Source organism: Tursiops truncatus, chromosome 14 (assembly GCF_011762595.2).
Source record: "Tursiops truncatus isolate mTurTru1 chromosome 14, mTurTru1.mat.Y, whole genome shotgun sequence".
Lineage (NCBI taxonomy): Eukaryota > Metazoa > Chordata > Mammalia > Artiodactyla > Delphinidae > Tursiops > Tursiops truncatus.
In genome coordinates, this window is record NC_047047.1 from 5,002,737 (window position 1) to 5,029,247 (window position 26,511).

At 48.9% G+C, this 26,511-nt stretch overlaps 1 protein-coding gene across 50 annotated transcripts in view; it reads right to left on the reverse strand.

The window, feature by feature from the left end:
• The window catches only part of MAP4K4 (mitogen-activated protein kinase kinase kinase kinase 4), a 174,004-nt gene that overhangs the window by 89,909 nt on the left and 57,584 nt on the right, over positions 1 to 26,511 (reverse strand). For all 50 annotated transcript variants that reach the window (XM_073790992.1, XM_073790991.1, XM_073791000.1 and 47 more), the window contains one exon: positions 2,248 to 2,304. In XM_073790992.1, coding sequence (XP_073647093.1) covers positions 2,248 to 2,304 — 57 coding nt within the window. The remainder of the gene's footprint in view (positions 1 to 2,247; positions 2,305 to 26,511) is intronic.

Here is a 26,511-nt window from a genome sequence, read left to right on the forward strand (position 1 = left end):
CCGCTCTCAGCCACAGAACCCTCTACAACAGCCCCTCCTGCTGGAGCTGCAACAAGAAACAGCAGCTGCGAATTCCCCCTCCTGCCAGCCTGCTCCCAGGTCCCACCCCGGCCAACGCCCTCAACTTTGCAAGAGCCGAGAGGCAGGCCCTTGATGCGGAGGGCGGGAGGCCTGCTCTCCAGGGGCCCAGCTGCACAAGCTCTCCACCCGCAATCACGCTTGCTCGGGGAGCTGGTGTGCACCAGGCTACAGCACCAAGGTCACTCTAGAGAGGTCACTGCATGGAAACGGCACACGAGAAACAGCACTGAGAGGCCAACACAGTAAATGGTTGACTGGGTCTGTATTTTGTTCTGAAGACTCACCGTCTGGTTTTCATTTTACCTGAACACAGGGGTTCTGCGTAAGTATTTTTAAAGGAATCTTGAAAATGCACTTGTCCAACACTGCCCGATTTTTTCAGACAAGGAAACACCTCTTGTATGCAGCTCACCAAAAGTGTCTATTACACACACGGGTGCGTGTTTTACAGCCGTGCTCACAGAGAGATGATGGCGAGGAAACGCACCAGGGCACCAACACTGATGACTCTAAGTGGGGGAAGAGTGAGGATTTAACGTGCCTTTTTACTTTAAAGCAATGATCATACGTTGCACAGGACATCCACAGAGCTGACAAGCTCACTTCGATGCCCTTGGAGATGTCAGCAGCGTGTCAGCCAGGGCAGCATGGGCTGAAGCCAGGAAAGAACAGGGCTGGCAAATGCGTCACAGAATTCCCAAAGATGACGTTAAAAATGGTACCCCGAGTCTGGCAGTAACCGAGTCAGGAGGGTGCGGACAACTGTCAGACGACGCAGGCTCCAGCTGTACCACCGGCCACCTGCACGGAAGCGTGAACAGAGGCCCGGTGGGCAGGGCCCCGATCGGTCCACGCACAGGGCACTTCATCAATCACCGACTGTGGTATTTAAGTCACAGGAAGTCAGAATTGGTGGCTCCTTCACTGCTCTGTAATCTTAAAATTAGCATTTCACTGGAAAGAGTCCAACAGGATCACTAGCACGCAACAGAATCGCCCAGGAGGTTACAAGAATCTTCTGGCCAGCCAAGCAATGGTACTTTTCCATTATTAGAAAATGACAGAGGAAAGAGAGCAGTCACGGCATAAAATGTCACATCTTCAAATATCTGTATAAGGTTCTAGCAGTTAGCTGCCCCGTGGTCCAGAGACAACATTTCTAATTCTTACTAATACAATATGCATGCCGGCGATGAGTGTGTTACTAGAGACCGAGGGGAGAAGAGGGCGGAGGAGCCGTCCCTCGAGACGCTCAACCGCACACCTGAGACCAGCTTAGCCGTTTTCGCCCTCCATGGACCCCAGGCTTAGGTGATCAGGGCTTGATGTAAAGACATCCCAAATCCTCACGGTTTCTGGTTAACTCACTCTAGAATCTGTGATATATGATGTAAATCTTATTCATAATTAGGCAAGTTAGAAGCAATCGTGAGCGGATAAAGTTTCAGATGAAAATAATTTAAGTAAGATGGATTTGGCTCAGTATAACCCATGGCTATTTTTTTTTAATTAAACGTGGACCCATGAGTACAGGTACACGCACACACGCGGGCTCACACACACTTACCTTTCATTAGAGCTAATTTCTCCTCTTTCCCATCTAAGGCTACGCAGTAAATCCTCATGTGACCATTTCAAGGACTATTTTTTGCTACTAAATTTTGCCAACAATCTGCTCAGCATTCTAGCAGATGTTTCTGTTTTCAAACCTCTGGGAACTTGGCTGTATCTGTTTTCCTTCCCCATGTTAAAAATAAAAGAAATGGCCCAAATGTGGCCCTAATACCCCAGAGAAGCTTTTCCCACCCACCAACCTCGACCTCCCTACTCAGGTGACCTCTGTGATCCCTTCTCAAATCTTTTCTTTGCCATTAGAGAAGATGTTTCCAATTATGGTCCATTATATTGTCAAGGATGACATCACTCAGATGTGCTTTTTTTTTTTTAAAGAAAATGCTACTGATTCTTAGTTACTTGGGATCCATCTGCAACAACCCCAGCCAGCTCAGCTGCTGGCCCTTCTGAACCCATGGTGTCACATGAATGCAATTTGCTTAAGATCGATTCTCCAAACACAATTCCTTTTAAATGGTGGGCTGGAGAGACAGGGGGACCCTTGTTTTTTATCTAACGATTGCTTTAAAAACACTTGTGACCCCAGCTTACCTCAGTAACGTCCATAACTTTGATGGCTGCCAGCTGACCTGTTTTAACGTGTCGACCCTGAAAAACAGAAAAAAGAAAGAGAATGGGCACGGCTGTTCTGCACAGTCACTAGCACAGAATGGCTGGCGTTGCAGCAAGTCACCTCTTCTGTACTTTTTCCCCAAAACTGATGATGAAAGAGTCCTATGCTCTCCAATAGAGCAGGATGGTTCTGTTGGTTTGTAGGACTCGTGAACCCCACTTAATAAACCAAACCGTCAGTAGAACAAAGGAGTTCTGATAAAGAACCAATTCCCTCTTTCTTCCCCGGGCTTCATTTACATATCATTACTTCTCAATCTGAACAACTTAAATAATGTTTTCTTCCATACATCAGGATGACCAGCCTTCCCTTCTCAACATTCCACATGAAGGAAACGACCAAAAAAGTCTGGATATCATTTATTGTCAAAAATGGGTAACAGTCATTTTCCGCTCGTATACCCTCAATACCCATTACTTGATTTTACAAGTTATACTGAGAGCCTTCTTCGAAGCTTTCCCGTGATCCCAATGCAGGGAGGCTGGAGCATAATTACTCGGAATAAAGGGGGTACACAAAGAGATGGGGGCACAGAGAGAGCGCGGTCTTACAGCTGTGTCGTAATTCCCAGCCTAGAACCTAAACGTTTGTTATCCATTTATATCACGAGCATTTCAAACAAGCCTGATGCAGCTCTCCTGTCCCCTCCCCCAGACCAGGAGGGAGGGACTTAATCCCTACCCATCTTGCAATGCTCTGCTGGGCATCTCTAAGGAGAGCAACAAAGAGCTACCCTGACATCGTGGGCACCGGCTCCTCAAGGGCTTTGTGGAGTACGCTCCTGCTGCCGCAAACGTGGAACAGCAGGCACGTCCCCACAGTCTCCGAGAGCCGGCCTCGCTTGTGGCCTCGTGATGGAAAGAGCTGTGAACTTTAGAACCTGAAACCTGAGGAAAGCTCTCCACTTATTCTGGAAAGCTTGGGCAGGGACTCAAATTACAACTTGGACAAAACAGTTCCATGAAAATGACACTGAATTACAACTCTCTCTCAACTCTCTGTGGTCACAGCGGGATGGGGTCCAGCGCCGGCCCAGGAGCTCACCAAGCAGGGTTGGGCGACAGCCTAGCCAGGGGAAAGCAGGACAAATAAAGCCCACAGGCCTGGAACCTCGTTCCAGCATCACCCACCTGCAGAGCCCCCGTCCTCGGGCTCAGAAGGGTGGCCCCGTCCCGTCATCCACAGTCAGACATCTGAAGACGCTCTGCCTCCGCAGCAGGCGGTGCGGGGTCCCACGAGCCCCGCCTCCTGCCTGGTCACCGGCCCCAATGCCAGTCCCCAAATGCCCTTCCAGCCACCCAGCCTCCCCAGGCCCACTGGCCCTCGTGCCCACATCACACTCCCCTGCATCCCCAGAGCCCAGGGCACAGCCTGCACCGCGGCTCTGTTCACAGCTGGGTGACTCACAATCCTGAAAAGAATGTCACCCTGTCTGCTGGTCCCCACTCGGCACATGACGTGGCCCGAGGAACAGCCCCACCGTGGAGACGGCGGGGGGGGACCCAACCCTGTGTCAGGAAATAGCCATCTGCTCACGGCATCCGGGCCCACATGTCCGACTCGAACGGCCACGGTTTACTTACTCCCTGTCCGTCTGACAGCCAGTGTCCGTGGATGTGTCCACCTCTGACTCGCTCGTTTCAAGTTTCCACCCGTGGGTTCCAGGCTCTGGAAGCTCACCGTCCCGAGCGCGGTACCCACAGCTGTGCTCACACGGACACACGGAGCCGATGACCCTCTGCAGCTGCAGGACAGGGCTCCCGGCCCGGCTGGGGCACCACGCTGTGCCCACCCGGCATCCCCTCCACTCGGGGACCTTCGTCCCCTGTCAGTGGGGTGACAGCCCTGTCCGCATCACAGGGGTGTCAGTAGGAACAAGCGAGGGGCAAAGGACAGCACGTGGCACAGGGTCAAGTGCGGCCCTGGGGACAAAATAAGGGAAACCTTGTTTCCCTCCATCGATGACAGGAGGTGGGTTTATTAGCACGGACGGGCAACGCAGTCCTGAAGCCGAGGTATAGCTTCCGAGAATCCAAGAACAAAGAGGACTTAAGAGAACAAAGTAACCCTTCAGGCCTTTCCACGTAAGGGACACGAAGACCAGCTCCTTCACCCCGGTCAGCCCTCACATCTGAAAACAAATGCCCGTCACTCTTCCTGCAGTGGGGTCATGTCCCAATTACCGCAGCAGACTTCTCGCGGACGGAACCAAGCGATGAGAGGGAACGTCCAGAGGGTTGTCCAGCTTCCCCGCTTTTCAAGAGGGCAGGTGGTGAGACAGAGGTGTGTCGGTGAGGTGGGGAGGAAGGAGGGCCTTCTGAGCATCTGATCCTCAGGAAAACCCACAGGCCGATAGGAAAACCTCCCCAGATGTTTCTAAATTAGAGGCGTCTTCCTTTCCTCCCTCAACGCCTGAACTCAAAGCCACCGTGCATCCTTCAGCCTCAGCAGTGTGACGATGGTGTGATCGCTGAGGGTTGTGGGTTCACTCTATTTGTTCACGTAGAATGAGACTCCCTCACTGAGGGAGGATGGAATTAGGACCTAACAACAAATCATTATTTTTGTGTTGAAGGACAGCCCACGCAAAGGCAGTAGCCTTCACTAACACACACCAGGTCTTTCAGAATTAGGTCCATTTGAGTTTAAATTTAAATCAGGAAATTAAGAATTCTGCTTCCCTCCCAAGAATCAAGACAACATGCTGGAAGAAACAAATCTGGGACTAGGCAGCCTTGGGCTCTCATTCCTCTGCTACCTCAACGGCTGTAATTTCCTTGGAAAAGCTGCTTATAACTTCTACAAGCTTCCTGTGGGATCCAGTGTGCTAAGGGACCTAAAGCCCCTTCTAGAATAAGGCAGGCTATAAATAAAGTGCACGGCGTCTCCACCCAGACATCACCCCTGGCACCCAGGGAGCACCCAGGGGACGGCCTTCCTCTCCCCACAACCAGAGAGCCACGCTGAGTCCCTGACCCTGCTCCCTAGTTCCACCTGCAACCATCTCAAACCCAGCCAATGTCGGCCCATTTCTATTTTCAAAAGGCTGGCCAATACAGTGGGGTGCTAAAGTAATGTACGTCTCTAATTGTTCTTTTTTTTTTTTAAAGAAGAAGAAAAAAAGAAAACCTCCAAATGTGAGATTAACAGGAGTCATAACCTATGTGCTGAGTTGGGCCATCTTTGTGTCAAGGAACCAAAAGGGCCGACAAAATAGCCTGAGGAGGAAATCTCCAGCCATATGTGTGATCCTGTGCAAAGGGACAAACTGCGCGGCACCTGATTCCTTTCTGGTCTTTAAATGAGGAAAACGCGTGTTTCTCTTTCTAAAAGGAAAACTCAAACGACCCTCAGCAGGCGTCCAAGCTGAGGAAAATGCCCTAATTGTCAACTCTCCTGCATGTTTCTGAGTCGAAACTGCCACCTTGCATTTGCAAATACGTATTACATTTATGACACAAGTTCCAAGAAGGAAAAGAAAGGAAAACACACACCACCACACGGTTTTAAGATGCGGACACTGTGGCAGCCTGTCTGTCTGCCTCTATTGAAGTCTGTCTGTAAGCCACAGAGAGGAGCCAACAGCAGAAGGAACAGCATTCAAGGGAAGCTTTTAAATCCCAAGAGAAAAAGATGGCGAGGTTCCTATCTTCCTAATTTTCCACTATCGCCGAGTACTAGGAAGCTACCTCACGCTGCATAATCTTTACCTAGAACCCCAATAACTCCATTAAAATGCATTTGATGAATAAGTATGCTCGCTGGGATGGTGCTCGTGATTGTTTGAAATGACTGAACACAACTTCTATGTTTACTTTTTCACGCAGAAGCAAGAAGTCTAAAATGTAATGTACCCTTTCTGTACTCTTGCGTTATTTCAGTGATATTTATGTTACTTCCTTTAGGCACCCAGAGCCCTCCTATCCCTGACCCAGAGAAACAAGAAAGGAACTAGTAAACCTTTTTTATCTTAAATCTTCCAATTAGCAAAACAAAGCATTTAAGCTCTTTATCTCTACGACTGAAATTGTGAACTCCTTAAAAAAATTTTTCTTCCAGAAAACAACTGAGAAGGGAGAAACCTTTTGCAAAGAGTTCAGTGGTACATTCTTATTGCCCCTAAAACTTAAAATATGCCTAATATTGGTCCTGAAAGAAAAACTATTTTTGATATTTTGTAGTGCATCAAAGTCTAGGTTAGGGAAACTGAAATTCAGACCCAGCACTTCTCCATTACCATGGTGTCTAATTGGTTTGCAAATATTAATTTCATTTTCTTCTGGTCAGGGATCATGACTCATCTTTTCTTACTACAGTTCTTGGAACTTCCTTTGCTCCACAAATATTTATTGAATAACTGTTACGTTGCAAGCACTTTGCTGGACCAAAAAAAAAAAAAGTATGCTCACTGGGAGGCAAATATTCCGGGGTCTCGTCCACAAGAGGAAACGCAGGCAGGAAAGTCAAAGAAGGGGATCTCTCGAGTCTGTGACACTATGAGCGGTAGGGAAACACACCTTAGGGATGACAGGTATTTTCTTGCCTCCACAAGCCTGAACTTGTGTGTGCGCACTCACAGCCTGAACTCCAGCAAGGACACCTGGAGACAGGCCGTGAGGACAGGACACGGGGCACCAAGATGTCCCCACTCTTGCGACATTTAGTGAACAAAGAGCTTTGTGGGCGTTATCCTTTACTCCTCACACAACCCAGCATGGGTACCGTTATCTCCATTTTACAGATGGAGAGGATTAAGTTAACCAGCTCAGGACTCACACGCAGACCTGTTCCCTACACCAGGCTGTGGACCTTCAGAGAGAAAGGACCGCAAGTGTCCTACTGAACCAACTTCCAGAGGGGGCTGCCAAGGCTAGTGTTCTGCAGCTTAAATACCTTAAGTGATTATAACCAAACATGGCAATGCAGTAGCCAGTCATAAAAACTGATTTTCAATCCCTGGCCTTATCCCTCATGAGAAACCAGCAAAAGCCAATGAAAGAACATCCCGAAGGGAATTCTCTAGGGAATCTGAAGGTAGGTGAGCACAGCATTGGAGATCACAATGCTTTTGCTTCCTGCTGAGTTTAAGCTGCCTGAAGTTGGCTTTCTATTTGCTTAAGAGCAAAGCCCATCAACGCCAACCTCAGGAAGCAGAGGGCGGGCTGCACTTAACCGGTGAAGGGAGAGCCCCCCCCCACCCCGCCCCTGCCTTCAGGGAGCTGATGGCCGAAGGTTGCAAAACAGTCCACGAGAAGGAGCGTTACATGGTGACAGAAGAACACTACTCTGTAGCAGGAACACTCAGGAAACAGGACAGGGTGAAGCCAACGGCTCTGGGTGACACGAGGTGCCTTTAAAGGTGTCGTCAGAAAGACACCACTGTGAGGGCCGCAGGGGGTCTGCAAGGACTGCCCGGTAGCCCCAGAGATTGCAGGGGGCAGGAGGTGGACCCCTTGAGAGCTGAACTGGAAAGCATCCTCACCAAATCCCAGAAAGGGACACGTGTGCAGGCGTCGCCAGGCCAGGGGAAGGGGGGAACCCAATGATTCAGACCCAAACGTGAGACTTCTGTAAGTGGAGTGCAGGAATCCATGACTTTTTAATCCCATCTCTAGTGATTCTTATGCATTCTGAATTTTGAAAATCGCCTCTCCACACTTGTATGAGAAAGCCCAAGTTCAAGTTCTCATATCGCTTCTGGACTACATAGGATTTGTTACCATGAAGAGGTGCACTCATTGCCTTAGCTGGGGTTTCGGTGTGCAAAGGTCAGACTCGTAACAAACGTGTTCTAACAAATGTCAATTATGTGTGTCACAAAAACATGTAACTGTGTTCTGAAATGTCTGAAAGCTCAAAGAACAGGCAAGCCCAGTTCATCAAAATGGTTGATTTTACAGATGAGAAAGTAAACCCAGGGAGCAAGGAGGAGACCATTTAGTGGCTCAGCCAAATCTGGTCCGTCGATTCTCTCCCCAGATGTCTCGCTCACATCACTGACAGTTTAACTTAAAAATTCCAGCGGGGAAGGGAGATGACAGAGCACAGAGGATTTTCAGGGCAGTGAAAATGCTCCGTACAATACCATAATGATGGATGTACGTCATCATATATTGTCCAAACTCACAGAATGTACAGCACCGAGAGTGAACCCTAATGTAAAGCGAATGATTACGACGTGTCAATGCAGGTTCATCAGTTTTAACACCTGTACCATGGGGGGGGGTGCTAATAATGGGGGAGGGTTATGCAAATGTGGGAACAGGGCCGGATCGGAAATCTCTGTACCTTCCTCTCAATTTTGCTGTGAACCTAAAACTGCTCTTTACAAATTAAGTCTTTAAAAAATGTTTTAATTCCAATTATAATTCCCCCTTATATGTCCTTGTTTTAAAGGGCACACATGAAACCGACCTGACCACGTGAGGGACAGCATGAGCTCAGCACCAGGAGATGCACTGACCACTTTCTAAGGGTCCACGTCCATCCACCCCAACGGCAAAGACCAGCTTATCTGGTCCTGCACTGTAAATCCCAAGACCACAGACCCCACTCCTGAGTGTTCTTTTCCAGGAAATGTCCGCAAAGAAATCCAAAATGTAACCAGAGGGAGAGGGTGTGTTACCCAGACAGCACCCCAAGAGCCATGTAATTAACGCGGGAGAGAGACGGCTTAGAGCACTTCGGGAAGGAACTCGGTCTCCTAACCACCTCCTGACGCCAGGGTAGGAAGAAGGGCGACAGGATACCAGTGACACACTTTCTGATCACACTCCTCCTCCGAAGCCCAGACCCAGCGCGAGGCGGGCACTTTATCCTTGTAACTACCATTTATTATTATAATCAAGATCTGTTCATCTGCCTCTCCCTCCGTTCCGCGTTCAGGGCTGTGGATGAGCAGGGAGAGAGAGAAAGCACAGGAATATGTGAGTGTTATGAGATCAAGACTCGTGATTTAGTCAGAGAACCGCGCTTCTATTCCCTGAAGTGTTTAAAACTAAGACCTCCGTGTAGAATTCTGCCTTTCTTAGGTTGGCTGCCTCACCCTACACCAGCACTCCCTTTAAAGAAATTTATGCCTCAGTAGCAGAGAATGTGCAGACTTTTAACTTCTACGAAGAATAAAGCAGCCAAAACCAATAGCAGGGTTAAGACCCCCACTACCCCACGCCCACCCCCAGTGAACTTTTTTGTTGCACAGCTGAGTTAGTAGGTAGTGAAAGTGAAATAATGTATGCAATACATCTTTTTTTTTCTTTAAGAGACCAATCTGGATGGAAATCTTTCTAAAGCCTGAAATCTTGAGGACATTAAAGATGCTTTTCTTAATGGCTCAGGGAAAACATTATGAACATCAATTACCATCCTGTCCTTGCAATTAAGTGACAGCCGCAGGGAATATTACGTCAGGCAGCAACATTCTGACTCCAACAAAGAAAGCGCCCAGTCATCTGGGCTCCGCATGCCTGTTCTGTCATTTTCGGTTGTGTTCTAGAACAGATATGGGGGGGGGTAGGCTGACCAGACAGCAAGCTAAGTTCCAGTTAGGTGAGCAATCACTGCAGCAAACACCCCCTCCTGTTGCAGAGTGGAGACAACCTGGATGGGCGCGTGAATGAAAGGGCCTGAGGAAGAGGCACTACCGTGAGCGCTTAGGATGATTCCCTCAAAGTTGTGTGTGTGTGTGTGTGTGTGTGTGAGCGCGCGCACGCGCCCGCACGCCTGGGCAGTGGGTGGGCAGCTGCTTTATAAAAACACCTGGTGCAGCTGCATTAAAAGAGACAGTGCCCCTTCCAAGGAGGGAGCAGCCCTGCGGTGCAGCACAGGTGCGAGCCAGTGTCTGGGCTACGGCGTCAAGTGTGAGGAATTACGTTGTAAGAGGGAGACCAGCAAATTAAAAAGCACCAGTAGTAAAGGGCCCACAAACACAAGGAAGGACGAAAACTTAGCATATCCATTCTCACACTGATAGTAAAAGAAAAGGCATTGGCAAGTCTTCATATCAAAGCATCGAAAACAATGGAGATCTTGGATTCTGCAAGCATCTATTGCTAACATTTATTGCACACTTGCAATTGCCTTTTCCTCTACTCACCAGAAAAACCCAACTGACCTCAGATTGAGCAATTTTAGTTTAAAATAACAAAAGGAGGTTTAACAGCACGAAAACACCTCCAAACCCTCTACCAGAGGTAAGCCTGTGTGTGGAGCTATTCTACCCTAGGCACTAAGAGATAAGGCACCACCTTCCACAGCTGAGCAGTCATATCTGGCAACGCTAGACCTGAAGCCAACAATGCGATGAGGACAAGATAAATTCGAACACTGTCCTCCTGAAGGTGATGTGATGCAGCACTGGATAAAGGAAAGCGGACCAAGGGACACACACACACACACACACACACACACACACACACACACACACACGACCCGCGAAACACACACTACCTACTCACGGGCTCTCACAGCAAGAGCTGCACATAAAATACATTCTTTTCATATTTGCTGACTATCTGAACCTACTAAAAATAATGAGTTCACCTTTTTCTTTTCTACGTTATCAATATTTTTATGATTAAAACTTCTGTTGATACTTTTCAAGGAGAAAAATAAGAAACTAGTTTTTTCATTAGTTCCTTTATATCACATATTAAGATGTGTAAATACTGCATAATGGTGCCCAAAGCAGACACTGGAGTCAGGAGCCCAGGAGGGAAGTACCACTCACTCCAGCGCACCAAGGGTGACCTCGCGCCAGTTCCTCAACCTTTTCTGGACGCCGCCGTCTTCCTCTGTAAAACGGGGGTAAAAACAACTTGCTGCAGTAGGGCCTGTTAACTATAAAAAATGAACACCTGGTAGCAGGCCTGGTCCTGGTGGACAGCAGCGTGACTGGAGTGGAGGGACTGCAGTGGGACCACAGAAGGGACCAGCATCACCTGTCACGGCATCTGAGAGACCAGCTTTAAAAGCAGGAGGGTCCTCTCAAGAACCACAGGTCGCTAGATGTTTCCCTCCAACGTGAGCTACCTTCCGGGGGGAAGATAAACCTAGTTACACAGACTCCACCACAAAACACTAAATGTGTTTATTCGTTCAGACTTCAAACAAAATATATAACCAGAATTTTTCTCTTGAGACCCATACAAATTAATAGCACTTGATATATATGTATATCAAACATGTATACACATATAAAATTAGATAGTGATATATTTTCTTACTCACTTCAAGTCACATACCACGTCCCATTACTTTAATTATTGCAAAAGTAACGATCCATGCTTGTCTATAATATGATTCTCAGTCTGAACTCCTCTCTCTTCAGCCTCCCCTCGGCCACAGGCAGGGTGACCACAGTCCCCTATTTCAAACTAGGGAATCCTGTCTTTACTGTTTTATATAGTTTTAATTCTTGAATTGCTCACATGAGGAGGTAAGAATCAGGGAAAGGAGCTGGGCCGCATGTCTGACCACCAGCTGGGGAAGCACGTGTTACACCAAAACATAACCAGTGGGGGCTGAACGGGCCCCAACCAGGGTGAGGCCAGAGCAGACACAGCGCCAGGGTTCCAGGAGGAAGCATACACAAGACGGTGAACTTTTAATGAGAAGTCTGCTCGTCACAGCGGCTGACCATTTACCCAGAACAAAAGACGAGGCACAGAATTCTGGGTGCCACCTTCCTCCTCTTCCCAGGGCTACGCCCCTCCCACTTCAAGAAGCTTTCCTACATTTCTCCCCGTGACTTCACAATACACTCAATGTTTAGAATTATCCCCACAGAGTAACTTCAATATTGAAATATCACTTTAAGCATCACTAAGGCACTCAAACTGAACTCTTCTCACTGGCTGAGAGTAAAAGGTTAAAGGTTTCGGACACAAGTCGGAAGGCAAGAGGTTAAGTGATGCGAGGGGTCCTGTTCCCTTCTGGGCTCCCGACCCACCCACGGCCCTTCCTAGTCATCACCAACCCAACCTGCAATTAAGGTTTTCAAATTGTGCCTTACTTCTTCTCAGCCCTTCAAGAAGCTGACTCTAAAATAACACTGCCCTTGAATCTGGATATATTTCCAGTATTTATATAAAGTCAGACTATATGCAGCTCTGTGTCTCACTGAACAATTTCTAAATACAAGAATAACCTGGTTTCTGAACCTGAACCACTTCCGCTGCTGTGTCTTCAGCACTGGCACAGTTAGAAGGCATAATTCTTCCCTGGCATGTGGTCTCTAAGGGCAGTGTTTGTTTTCCTTCTGGTTTTCAAAGTCTGTATACAACTTAATTTGCTTGTGCTAAAAATTCATGATATTTCATACATATTCATAACTCCACTCCTCTTCCTAAAAAGAGATAAAAGGTTTGTTCTACACACAACTCCTAATTTGCCTGCGCTGAATATGCATTAGATACTTCATTCATTATTCCTAATTCCCCTGTTCCTCCTTTAAAAAGAGGTAAAAGAGAAAACCCACCTTTATAAAGTTTCCCTTTGAGGTTCCACTTGACAGGATCCCTCACCAGAAATGATGCACCCACGCCGTCAACTCAAGAGCCACTCTCTCCTCCCTGGGATACAGAGCTCTGCCCGTGGTTCAGCCCAAGCCCACCTTCCCTTTCATCAACCCCTTGATGAGACCCCCGTGAAAGGGCCTGCTGCTCCAGAGCTGGTTCTCTCTTCAACCTACAGCCACAAGCATCCAAAATTAACCTACAGAACTGAAAGGGAACGCTGAACTGAAACCCTTCAACCCACAAATCCACCAAGTTTTGCTTTAAACCCATGACCTTAAAAGTAAAAAGAAATTTTGATCACCTGAGTCAACTGCTCGCTCAGGCACTAAACAGATTTATGACCTTGAATGAGTCCCTTAACTTCCCAGAAGCATGGCCATCTCACCATGAAATGTCGATGGCTCTGAGCTGCTCCCCAGGCCGACACTATGGTTCACCAAGCACTGGGTTACACACCAGAGACACACCATGAACCAAGCAGGTGAGGTCTGTGCCCTCATTCTAAGAGGGGACACAAGCCATACAAAAGTGAATCCACTGATGGCAGCCCCCTTGGACCAAAAAAAAAAGGGCTCTAGGGGGAAACCTAGCCGAGTGAGGAGAGGGCGTGCCCGGGGTGGCGGGGGTGGGGGGGGAAGGAGTGCTATTTCATAGCGGGTGGGCAGGGAGGCCTCTCCCTCCGGTACCCTGTCATTTGGTGATGAATGACTTGCCCTGCAGGACCTCAAGAGCCAGAACTAACCTACACAAAGAAAACAACCACACAGGCGCGCAGGCTGGGCCGCCAGCCCTCCCTCGACCAAGGCGGCATCTTCGGTGGCTTGCAGGCGACATGCAGGTCCTATGCCAGCTGCAACAGTGGTGACACCCTCGGCTCCCTCTTGTCAGTAGCACACACAGCCCCAAGGACGTCCCACGGCAGCGTGCCTGTGAAACGGGCCCGCCCAGCACACAGGAGGGCAGGACCCTCTCCGGGCAAGCCAAGCCAGACCAGCACTGCCACTCCCACCTGCGAAGCTGAGCCTGGGCTATGGAGAGAGGGCGGCGAGGCAGGACCACAGGCTCCGGCCAAAGGAAGCTTCAAGATTTCTCCACGGACCACCTGACTACACCGCTTCTCTTCAGCAAAACTCAGCCTCAAGGTTGAGGTGCGAGGCCTCTACTGGCAGAGCCTGGCTATGATTCTCCAACCAAACACTGAAAGCTAAGTCTCCCTTCTTTCTCTAAGGACAACAGTCAGAGAATCATGTTTCGGATTGAAAAATAAATCCCTAAATTTACGGTGCACATCACTGCATATTAATATTTGGTATGTGGCTGCCTGGGCTGTGGGGTTACAAAATTTAATTACTGAACAGTAACAAAAGCCAATGAACAAGTCACATGAAACACAGCCTGCGTGCTGTCTCATTACGGCTGCACTTCTACCATTTCAGATTATCCTGGCAACTTACGAAGGCAATTCTTTGGGGGTCTACAGCCAGAAACCGCTCCCCAGACGCTAACAGCAGGTTCTCCCTGATAATTCATGACTAAAGTGGACGTCACATTTCTCTTAGTGGGTTTGGGGGAGGGGATGGGGTTGGATAGGTTGCTTTTTGTGTTTTTTAATTGAACGTCCCAGAAGTTAAGAGGCTGCACATTTCTAAAACCCAGATTTTCAGTTTCTCTTGGAAATCAGATACGCTAAAGCTGGGTCCCGAGGCCCAGGGAGATGATGTGCAGAGCTGGGCTGGGCTGAGGCAGCCCCCTTGGGCCAGCAGCGGCTCTCCAGCCATTCCCACAGCTCCCACCCACCCGGACCCTCGTGCAGGTACGAGCGTGCACCGCGGACCCAGTGCCCTCCGTCAGAGGCTACAGCAGCAGACCCCTAGCTGACAGCCGGTCACCAGGGGAGAGTCCTGTTGCTGCTGCTGCATGTTTTCTGTTTTGCTTGTAATTGTACATGCTTGGGCCTCATCCACATCTATTGGATCAAAGTCCCTAAGGAGTAGGGCCTGAGCATCCGTACCTTGTAATCTCCCCTAAATAATTCAGAATCACTGCAACCGTGGCCTCATGACGGCAGGAATAATGTCAGAAAGACGCCAGCAGGCACCACCAAAACCCACGTTCTCAATAAAAAATTAAAAGGCCCCCAAAAGCCCCTCACCCTGGATCACGTGCTATAATAGGTTCAGCTTCACGCCGTGGCTCGTGAATGCATGGCTGTCACCTCCCGGACGTGGGAAACACACAGGTGACAGCGTGACAGCGGGGGAAGCACCAGCCCCAGATACCACACAAGAACAGTCAGGCAGAGACACCGGCTGCTGACCACCGGGCAGCCTGCTCCCTGTCCCCCTCTGCCAGGGCCACCGCCTGATTCATCAATCCACCAGGACCCTGGGGGAGGAGCATGGCACTGCCCAGGACCGCCTGGGGCCGGCAGACGGTCTGCACACCCTCCCCGACGTGCTTCAAGAAGTCTTGTTTTAAGGGGGAAAAGGAGGCACCCAGATGGGGAATCACTAAGTCAGAGACCAGGAGCATAAACCACCCCCTGCCCGGCCCTCGCCCAGGGCCTGCACACCGCCAGCCCCAGCCAGTGGCCAAGGAAGCGCTGTGGGCGGTGGACACCTGTGTGATGGCTCACTTGGTGATGCACAGACATGACCTTCACAAACCACCACCTCCAACTGGGGGGGGGGGGGGTACATCCTTGAAGTCCCTCAGGCGATGTCCTCTGAGAGCTTCCCGGCACGTCCACCATGGCTGTCCCCACCTCAACAGACCCTCCAGGGATAAACCGTGAGATACAAGCCCTTCTCAGGAAATACAATTGCGGGGGGGGGGGGGGGCAACGTGACCATGAGCTGACCCACCGCAAGCTGCAGGGCTCTGGCCACCTGCCTCTGGGGTGGCCTGTGCAAGAAGCTCGAGGGGGAGCCTGGTGGGGGAGGGAGTCCTGTAAATTCCCAAGTGCCTACAACTCTGAACCCAAGGGAACATCACAAGGGTTCTGCTGACGGCCAGTCCTGTGTCCTGCCCATGGTCACGAGAATCAACTCACAGTGGCGCACACACCAAAAGAAAACAAAACTCAACTTTACTTTATGACAAGGTGTGAAATAAAATTTAAATGCTAAAGGGAAGCAGGAATGGTTCAAAACCCAGGGCGCCTCCGGACCTCGGGCCTCTTTCCTGTTTACTCAGGGGGCCGCCCGCTGGCAGGGGGGCCGGCGGGCAGACAGACACATCCGCTGAAGGCTTTTGCTTTGTTAGCAGAAGTCCTCACTTCCTCCCCCCTCCTGCCTCTCACTTTTCTTCCTATTCTAATGACATCACCACGCAACAAAGTTACACTTCCCGGTAAAACAGGGAAGCCAGGGCAGGTCTAACTCCTGCCCTGGGCGCTACCTTCGAGGGGGAAGCGCTGGCCGCCGAGGGCCCCTTAGGGCCCAGAGATTGTGCAGCAATTACGCCATCTGGGGGGTGCCCACTTTATGAAAACCCACGGCAACGAAACTGAATGGTGCCAACCAGATGCAGCGGTACCGTCCCCCTGCGGGCACCTGCACCTCCAAGGATGCCTGTGGAAAGCCCAGCACAGGCCACCATACAGAAACGCACAAGTAATTCCTTACTTTGTATGAAACTGATGAAACACTGCAACACGAATGCCAGAGGCCTTCACTCACTGAGTTTCGCTCTCTGCCCTACTTTTCCCATCTCATGCGATTCCTCCAGACTAGGGGATAACTAAGAAAACACCACAGCAACTTCTCTTTCTCATCCTTTCCTGGACAGAACAGTCTCATCTGGATCTCTAGAAAGGGAGTCACAACAACTCACAAGGAACAAAACTTGTATAGAGACAAATATTTCTACAGTTATGCCTGTTCTCAATGAGTAGGTGCATTCCCTAAAGCAGGACTTAGAAGAATTTTTTTTGCAATAGTCACCAAAGTCCAAGTTTGAAGAAATTTGGGGGATGTGAGCTACAACTTCACATATAGGGTTTGTTTAAAATGGATCGGGACACCTGACTGTATGCCCTGGGGAGACAATTTGCCCTTTTAGGGGATAAAAACAAACAAACACACAAGGAACCTGTGTGAGTGATTTTCAGGCGGCTGAGATGCTGGGTACAGATCTGGGCGGCTCTTCCCCAGTCCTCCCCGTCGGGGGCCACACCCAAGCAGAGGCCAAGGGCAGCAATGTTATTTGGACAATGTCCGCCCAACACACCCTCAGCCAGCAGAATTCTGAACGCTAGCACAGCAACCGCATAGTACAAGGACGGCAGGCCTCACCATGTGAGGGAGACCCGAGAGGCCCGGAGAGAGTCCTGTGACCCCTCATGGACGGCAGCGTCAGGACCACCAGCAATCAGGTTTCCAAACCATCAATCAATCCCAAGGCCTCCAGACACCGTGCGTCACTCTTAGGCCTCTAGTAGATGATGGAGGGGTTTTGCTTCTATTTAAAGGTTGACCGTGCGCTGGGCAATTGGACATCTTCTCACTGCCGTTTCCAAGTCTTCAGGCAATGGCACCCACCCTGGAGCACCGTGCATCAGACCATCGTGTGACCCAGGGTCTGGGCTCATTTACTGGGGCCCCGGCAGAGCAACACTGCTCGTCTGCCGTCTGCACGGCCTCCGTGCAGTTCCGGATACAATGGGAGGAATGAAGTTCAGCCGGGGGGGTGGGGTGGGGGGGACGCCAGGAGCCACGTTCGGTGGGGAAATGCTCCCCTTCTTTCCAGCAGGTACTCAGAGGAGCCTGAGAAGAGGACGCCTCGAAAGGGGACTGGACGAAGGGGCGGGGTCCACAGGCTTCAGGAAGACAGGGGCCTGAGTGTAAGGGATACAGCGAAGGGGCCGGGACTCTCCAGGATGGCCAGGCCATCCTCTCGTCCCGCTGCAGCCCCTGCTCTAGGAAGAGTTCTCCCCACAAGTGAATCATGACCTCGGGAAGGTGCAGGAAGGTCTGCTCTGGCTCCTTCCCCTGCGCTGCTCCCTCCGCGAAGCACCAGCGTCTCCTCCCTGGCGGGGAGAGGGGCTACCTGTGCCACCTCCACCATCTGGCAGGACCTGACAACAGCTGTCTGCTCTGGGTGCTGTGGCTGGCGGCCAGGCAATGCTGGGAAGCCCAGCTTGGGCACCTTAGTCGAATCCATGGAGACTGGGCCAGGAGGACCACGGGAGCGTGGACCCACCCTCCACTTAGAAATGAGGCCGGAGAGAAGACGAGCGGTTGCTACTAATCGAATTAAATCTGCATGACCACTGAATTTTACAGTTTAATATTGTTATTCTACAAAAATTACAACAAAAATATAATGTTTTGTGTAATGTAGACCAAAAACATGTTTTTAAAAGATCCCCTTTGAGGGCTCCAACTACACTGTGTTAACATGTTGTGAACAGGAAATAAACTACCAGCAACTTTCTAAAGAACAGAACTTATTTATTGAAGGGGGAATATGATAAATCAACAGTAACCAAGAGATGTGAATGAAGCTAGCTCATCCTCTTAGAAAATTTTTTTACAAATATAATTTTGCTTATAACAAATTAATAAAAGCCAGAGAACTATCTCACTGACATCAATTAGCTGTTAGAGTTGTCAGTCACCCCTATTTCCTTCAGATATTCTTTTAAATATACAACCCCCAACAAATGGCTCAAAATCTCAAGACATTTCTCGATGAGCAACACAATACCACAATCTTATTATATCATTAATATGCAAACATGAGAACTCAATTCATTTCTAATATAATGCAGAAGTACATACCACAAAAACCCTACTCCCATTAACTTATTTCTTCTCAAAATTCCATCCACCATGACGACCCTTCCCTCCATTTAAGAACAAACTCGTATGTCTGGAAGCAGAGGGCAGGGACCTTACCCTGCTGGCTTTTCACTATCACAACTCTAGCACCGAGCTGATGGTACATATTTGTTACGAGGAGCTGAAACTCACTCTACTTTTTTGTTTAAATGATCACACGAGAACAAATGAGACTAAATTAATCAAGCAGTTTAAAAATTTCCCAGTAAAGCAGCCGCATAGCACAGGGAGATCAGCTCGGTGCTTTGTGTCCACCTAGAGGGGTGGGATAGGGAGGGTGGGAGGGAGACGCAAGAGGGAGGAGATATGGGGATTTATGTATATGTATAGCTGATTCACTTTGTTACACAGAAGAAACTACCACACCACTGTAAAGCAATTTTACTCCAATAAAGATGTTAAAAAAAAAAATTTCCCAGTAAAAAGAAAAGAGCCTAAGAAAAGAATCTGAAAAAGAATGAATATGTGTATATGTATAACTGAATCACTTTGCTGTACACCTGAAACTAACACATTGTAAATCAACTATACTCCAATACAATTTTTTAAAAGAATCTGAAAAAGAATATATGTAAAACTGAATCACTCTGCTGTACACCTGAAACATTGTAAACCAACTATACTACAATTTAAAAAAAAAATTTTTTTTTTAAGAAAAAGGAAAAAACCAAGTCAAATAACACCACTTAAGATTCAGTGAACTACAGTTATTTCCAAGAAGCCATGTAGCAAACACAGGCACAAGATTCTGGCAAAAGCAAAAAGCAAAGATGTTCTTTTTCATCTAAAATTACAAAACTAGCACATAATAAATTAAATTCCAGCTTCTTCTCCTTTTAGCTTTCTAACCAAACACCACCACAGTTTTTAATTGGAAGGGTCTGGACAGGATGCCACCAGCTGTGGCACTGGCGCCCTGTGCCTCCCCGAGAAGGGAGCATTTCTCACCACAGAGCAAACAAAAGGCTTCTGTGCCTTCTGCTGAGAAGCAGCAGCAACGCGGACAGGCCGGGAGAGGGCGTCTCGTGTCACACACTCAACCGAGCCACTCCTAAAACCCTCAGTTTAGACTGCCACTGGCCGCAAACACCTCTTCCACCGGCCCTCACCTCCTCCACCAGGGAAGACACACACAGGGTCTGGGGCGCGGGGGACAGAGGCGTCGCCACATTACCTCTAGACACACGCAGACTAACGCTAAGGAAAGCAGGCAATGTCTAAAATGGGGCCTTTAACCAGAAGCACCAAGGCTAGGCCAAAACCTGGCCACTGCGCGGCCGGTCACAACACAAGCACGAATTGGGCTCCTTGAGAAGCTAGCTTTGTCTTTTCTAATCTAACACTTTATCCTTTGTAAAAGCAGTTTCAACTCTTAAAAGGAAAGCAGCCCGTACTAAATAATGTTCTCTATCTCCTAAGCCCACTGGTCCGTTACAGAGGAAACAGGTCGAAATCTTACCGGAAAGGAGAACGTGTACCCCCTAACTGGATGTGGAAACACAAAGTCACTTCAGTGCCCCCAAGTCGTTATGATATTAAAATATTACTGTGATTATGATGCAAGATAATCATATACTTAGAAAGGCAGCTTAAGTAATTGCAGTAATAAGCCACGTGTAAAGAGGAAACATACAAATAAGTAACAATTAAGAAAAAAAGAAAGAAGATCTGTGTTTCAGTTAGCTGCTCCAAAAATGTCTGAAAGCCAATCTTTTATTGGAGCAACAGTACCGCTTTCTAGTGATTTACCAAATCCAAAAGCCAGTTTTATTTGTGGGAAAGTAAGAAAAAGGGAAAGAAAAATAACAGGTCTGAGGACAAGCAACAGAATATTCCAGCTCATTCTAGCCCGGCTATCAGTAAGTCAAGCTGTCACAGCACTCATTAAAGCACATCTCCTGCCATACACCCCGCATACAGTGAGTGTCCCTTAGAGGGGACATCTCTGTCTAGGAGACCCGCCTGGAGCCACAGCCCAAGAACTCTGGTTTGGATTAAAACAGACAGAAGCATCTCCGAAGGTTGAGACATTTGTTCACACCAAATGCTCAGTATTGGTGTTCTTTCCTGGGGTCTGAGAGTTCAAGGACAAGGCCAAGCTGGAGACAACAGATTTCAGCACAACCAAGGCCAAAGACACGCCAACGCAGGCTGCCACGAGAAGAACCTTCCTGAACTCCAAACTGAAGAGCTTCTGAAAAGCCTTACTTGAGGGAGAAGCTCTTTACAATTTAATTTCTTTTTAATTTCTAATAAAAACCAGGGTAAATTATAGGACCTCTCCAACCAACCTCCAGTGAGGGTTCACGTTTGCTGTTAGTTTACTCTTCCTGAAGGAGAGTCTCAAACACGTCCCTGAGGTTTTCCTCACCAGACGGGGTCCCCTGCCCATGGTCCCACCCAGCCATCCCCTCTGACTGACCATCAACAAAATCTCTCCAGGGGAAAGAAGTCGCCTCAACCTCTGCAACCAGACAGAGCTTGCAAGAATTATTTCCGAGCACAGGAAACACAAAGGGAAATGAGCTTGGAGATCCTGAAGCCGGAAACACGTTAGGAAAAAACACACAACGTTTTAGTTTTAAGAAAACTTTAAAATGAAAAAGAAACACCCAACTCTTAGACGATAAAGCTCTCAATCTGGTCGGGGCTGGAGATCAAAGGCTTAAGATTAATCTCCTTCAAAACTACCCACTCGGGGCTTCCCTGGTGGTGCAGTGGTTGAGAGTCCGCCTGCCGATGCAGGGGACGCGGGTTCGTGCCCCGGTCCGGGAAGATCCCACATGCCGCGGAGCGGCTGGGCCCATGAGCCATGGCCGCTGAGCCTGCGTGCCCGGAGCCTGTGCTCCGCAACGGGAGAGGCCACAGTAGTGAGAGGCCCGCGTACCGGGGTAAAAAAAAAAAAAAAAAAAAACACTACCCACTCGATTCAAATCACTGCTTGTTTCTACTGCTGAGAAGTCACTTTAGAGAGACCTGGGTGACACCACAAAGACTGAGAGCCCTCACAGCCCACCCTTAAGACGTGGCGACGCTCCCCTCGCACAAAAATCAAATCAAGTTCCCCAATTCACAAACCCCTCATCCTCCCTCCCAGGACCCCTGTGCAGCCACCAGCTTCCCTGCCATCCACCACCCCACCACTCAGAAAGAGAAGGGACGGTCAAGGCCAATAACCTCAGTTTTCTTTCATTCCAAAGACTTTTATAGCATAGAGGCTCACATTAGTCTAATTTATGGGGTAAAGGAGGAAGTTTTCCCAGCAGCAGTGGAGGATAAGAAGGGTCCATGGCCCCAGGTGAAGAGAGCCATGGGGGGTCAGGGGGGCTTGTTCAGAGCATCCCCCTACCACCCACACCTTGCAGGAAGGGGTACAATCTTTTACTGTTAAAGATTAAACAAGTAAGCTGAAAAGAGGCCGAAAGTCAGGGTGGCAAAGAAAGACCTTTAAAAGAATTCATGTTGAGTCTACATTTTAAAACACAACTTGTAGAGTAACTGTCTCCAAACTGGAAATACTGCTTAACTTTTCATTGTGAGATCTTTAAACACACAGAAAAGTGGAAGGAATGATCCTAAATATAACGAATATCCAATTATTGAATACCTACAGTCAACATTTATTAACATTTTCACATAGTTATCTACTTCTCTTAATAGGATAGATTTCCCCACTGAACCATTTCAAAATAGGCCATAAACATCAAGAGACCTCAATCCTAAGCACAGAGGAGAGTATCCTCGCGCCAGCACCACAGACCATTGTCACAGCAAGAAAAACAACAATCCCCAGATTACCCAACACCCGGCCCGCGTTCAGATGTACCCCACGCCCCTACCCCGCTTCGAGCTTGTTTCCACGTCAATCCCTCCAGCACCTCTGAAGCCACGGTGCTGACTTTTTGAAGAAACAGGGCCAGCTGCCTCATAGAAGGGCTCACGTTTTGGATTTATCTGATGATTCCTTGATATCACTTGTGTTGTTAACCTGTTCCTCTAGCCCCAATTTCACCTTAGATTCTGGTTAACACTTCTGGAACAGTATTTCATGGATAACACCGCATATTTCTACAGCGCTGAAAGGGATTATACACCGTGTCAGCTTGCCCAACTATCAATGATCCTAAATCTGATCACTTAAGTGAAATCAACATTTCAATCTGATATTATTTCAACTGAAAGCATTTAGGATTTCTAGGGATGTTTATAAAGAAGGGAGAATGCAGGAGAAAGAAAAGAGGAATAATTAATAGGGGAAGCAAAAGAGCCAAGATACGGAAGAAGTCAGGGTCCTGGTTTGCGTCAACGAAATTAGCCAAATTCTGAGCAACAAGTATGAGCAGGGAGTCAGGGGTCTGTAGTGTGCAGGTGTCACCAGCTTCACAAAAAGCTCAGAGCTTTAGCGCACACACAGCTACTAGGCGATGAACACCACCACGAAACCATCCACGTAACTCATTCCCCAGGTACCATTCAAACATGTCTGTATGCAGTATGTACGGCACACCATCTTCCAAGTCATTACCTACTTCCCGAACATGCCTTCCCATATGTATGTTCACAAAATGGGCCATGCCAACAACCCCCGGGAGGCAAGCAGGGCAAGGATGTCCTTGTCCTCATCTGACCAATGGGAATCTGAGCCGGAAGGCAGGATCAGACAAGATCACAGCGTCAAAAGGAGGTTAGATTCCAAGTGACCTGACGCTCAGGGTAACGACTTTTCCAATAAAATAAGTCATGATTTCACAGCAAGGTGCAACGTGGATACAGTTCTCCAGAGGCACCTTTGTGTGCAGCAGTGCAGGGCGATGCCTGATGGGCGTGGTGTTCACATTTTACTTCTGTAAGGTACACTTTATGCATGCGCAAATATACATATGCAGTACATAGGTCTTTTAATCTCACTGTTCCTCCGAGTAAACAATACTTATAAGTATGCTAAATAAATCCTCTTTCAGGAACATCAATCCCACACAGACTTCCCACCTAAGTAAAGCTGTGGCGATGACAGATGTGACAGCACTGCTGCCATCAGCGCCTATGTGCTCAGGCAGGAGCTCTCAGCGCCCCGCCGTGTGTGGCTGGCCTCCGGGTCCACCTCTCTCCACCCACAGTCCCGCGTAGGCGCCCTGTGCCCGGCACTGACCGATTCAAGTCAGGTCCTGTTTTAAATGCACCAGGAGAGTTCTTTTGAATTTCCCAGTTACTCATCTCACTGCGCTGCTGTGGAGTCTCAAATCCACAAACTCTGGGGCTTCTTTGCCAGAACTATGGGTGGATTTAATATCTTCTGAAAACCACTACTCTGCTCACGGTTTCTTTAGCTAGAAGATGCAAAGAAGGACTTCCCCGCTTTGTTTGTCATTCTTGTTAACAACTATGGTCATACTTCAATTGGGAAGAAATGAATTGAAATTTGATTTTCTAAGCCTACCGACTTGGCCACCAAAACCCTAGGAAAATCACAACCACCAAGAGAAAATCCAGAGAAAATGATATAAACACAGCATCCGAAGTCGTCCGACCGTGTCAAGGCTTGTACTAATACCCGGCGGTGCCCAGTGGCTCGGCTGGGAACCCGCTCCGGTCCAGCCCCTGGCAGCCTGAGAGCAGAGCCTTCACCCGCTGGCGGGTGAGAGCAGGAAGGTAAGAACAGGGTCCCCGAGGGCCTCCTTCTGCAGCCCCTCTAGACCGGCCTCTCCCTGGAGCTCTGCAGGAACCGAGTCCGAGGCCCTACTGCTGCCTGCACTGCAGGCAGCCCCGGCGACACAACCAGGCAGTGACAGAGTGGGGAACCCAGCACGGGGTGCTCAGCCACCACCCTACTCTGGTCAGCGCCCCCAGGAGCTGCCTAGCGGGTGCTGATCAGAAGTCACATTTCCACCACAGGCAGCACGACAGCCCGGCCCCCACCAGCGGCTGCAAACTAGCAGGAAGCAGACCTCGGCTTCCCATCACCCTCTCTTCCCCCAGCTCCACGCACACCCACCCAGGGAGGGCCAGTGCTCAGGGGGTTAGCGTGTCAACTCAGAGGCGTCCAGCCCTCTGCCAGCCCCCAGTGGACCACAGAGCAGCTCTGTCCACCACATGCTTGGGGGGCTCTTCACAGGGATCTGGAATGAGGAAATCCCGTCTACTGCCAGACTTTTGTTAAAGGGCTCCCATTTAGGCGGCCGTGCCCCTCCTAGTCTCCCCCTGTGCCACTCCAGCCATTTTACCTCCACAAGAGCTGACAGCTCAGCAGATGGTATCAAAAGTGCTTCTGTACTCAGGCCTGAACAGGAGTATGAAGGCCCAGGCCGGACAGAGGTTCTATTCAGAAGGACTGCCTTTGACAGCTCCCCTGGCCTTCCAAACCCCAGGAACTCGAGTCACTGCCGGGGGGGGGGGCCTTCTCTGCCCAGAGGGAATGGGGCAGGGGACACAACCCCTGTGCCACCTGGGCTGGCCGTGGACCCCCCAACACAGACAGCGAGGCCAGGCCACACGCAGACTTTTATCAAGGGGTGGCAATTCCCAGATTCCACCTTCTCTCCATGTGGACTTCTTCCAGATTTTTAATCCCTCAGAATGTGGGATTCACAGTTCCTGATGCCAGAGGTCATCACCTGAATCATGACACCATTTACTGGACACTAAACTAAAAGTCAACTCACCTTCCACACACCTTCTAGTCCTAAAAACAACCCTATTTGGCAGGGAACCCCCAGCCCTAGTTTTCCAGACAAATGAGCAGATGGAGAGGGTAAGTTAACTCGCCCACTCTGACGGACCAACCAGGAGTCAGCCCAGGTGTGGTCACCTACCTCTACCTCTGTCCAGGTGCCGCGACGGGGAAGCGGCGGCTGAAGAGGGGTTCAGTGTCCCTTTCTCCTCCGAGCTCCCACCCTCACTGGAATCTAACTGCCTGACGACAAGGTGAGAAGTCTCGGGAAGAGGGGCTGACTCTCCCACTCACGCCTGTACGCCGGCACTCAGGCGACAGCCACACAGAGATGCTGCAGCCATTCTGCTGGATGTCACCCCTCGGGCGAATCACTGGAAACAATCAGGCGCCACCAGCTCCAAGATCTACACAACCATGAAAAATTACGAGAAGAAAGGCCTAATGACAACAAACCCCCACACCTTACTTTACATCATCTTCAAGTACCACATCTACACCCAGACCAAGTGAAAAGAAACCCGTATTGTCACAATGGTATCTTACCTTCTATAGCAAGTTCGTAAAACAAATGCTTCCCTTTAAAACTCTAGTTACTATTGCTTAAACATGACTTTGTTCCCAGAGTTCTTACAATTCCAAAGATTTAAAGGTAATTCTTTGGACTCAATCTAGTCTTTCTTTATCTAAGTGCCAACAAGTTAAAAGACTCAGTTTTGAGCTATTTAAAAAAAAAAAAACTGTATTATTCTAAGAAACAGTATTTGACGGCTGCCTCTCCACTGCTTTTTTTTTTTTCTTTTTCATCTAGTTCGTATGCAGATGTCTCAGTGGGTCTGGGAGGCAGCTCTTTAAGAAACTAGAGAGCACTGAAAACCCAGAAATATTTTAAAGGCTTAAGTGAAATAGAGTCTAAAAAAATTTTTTTCAGGAATTAAAGGAAAAGCTCGGTCAATTTTCACTTGTATTATTACAGTTCCCCTTCACAAACCAACCGCCTTCCTCTAGGTTGGAGAATTCCGGACAGCAAACTCGGAGGAAATGCCGAGGAGATGGTGTCACACAAGACTCCTTACGGAGAAGGGAAATAGATAAGACCTCTTTCTAGGAGAAAAATGCCCAAGGAAACCCAAGGAAGCAAACTTTATTCAAATA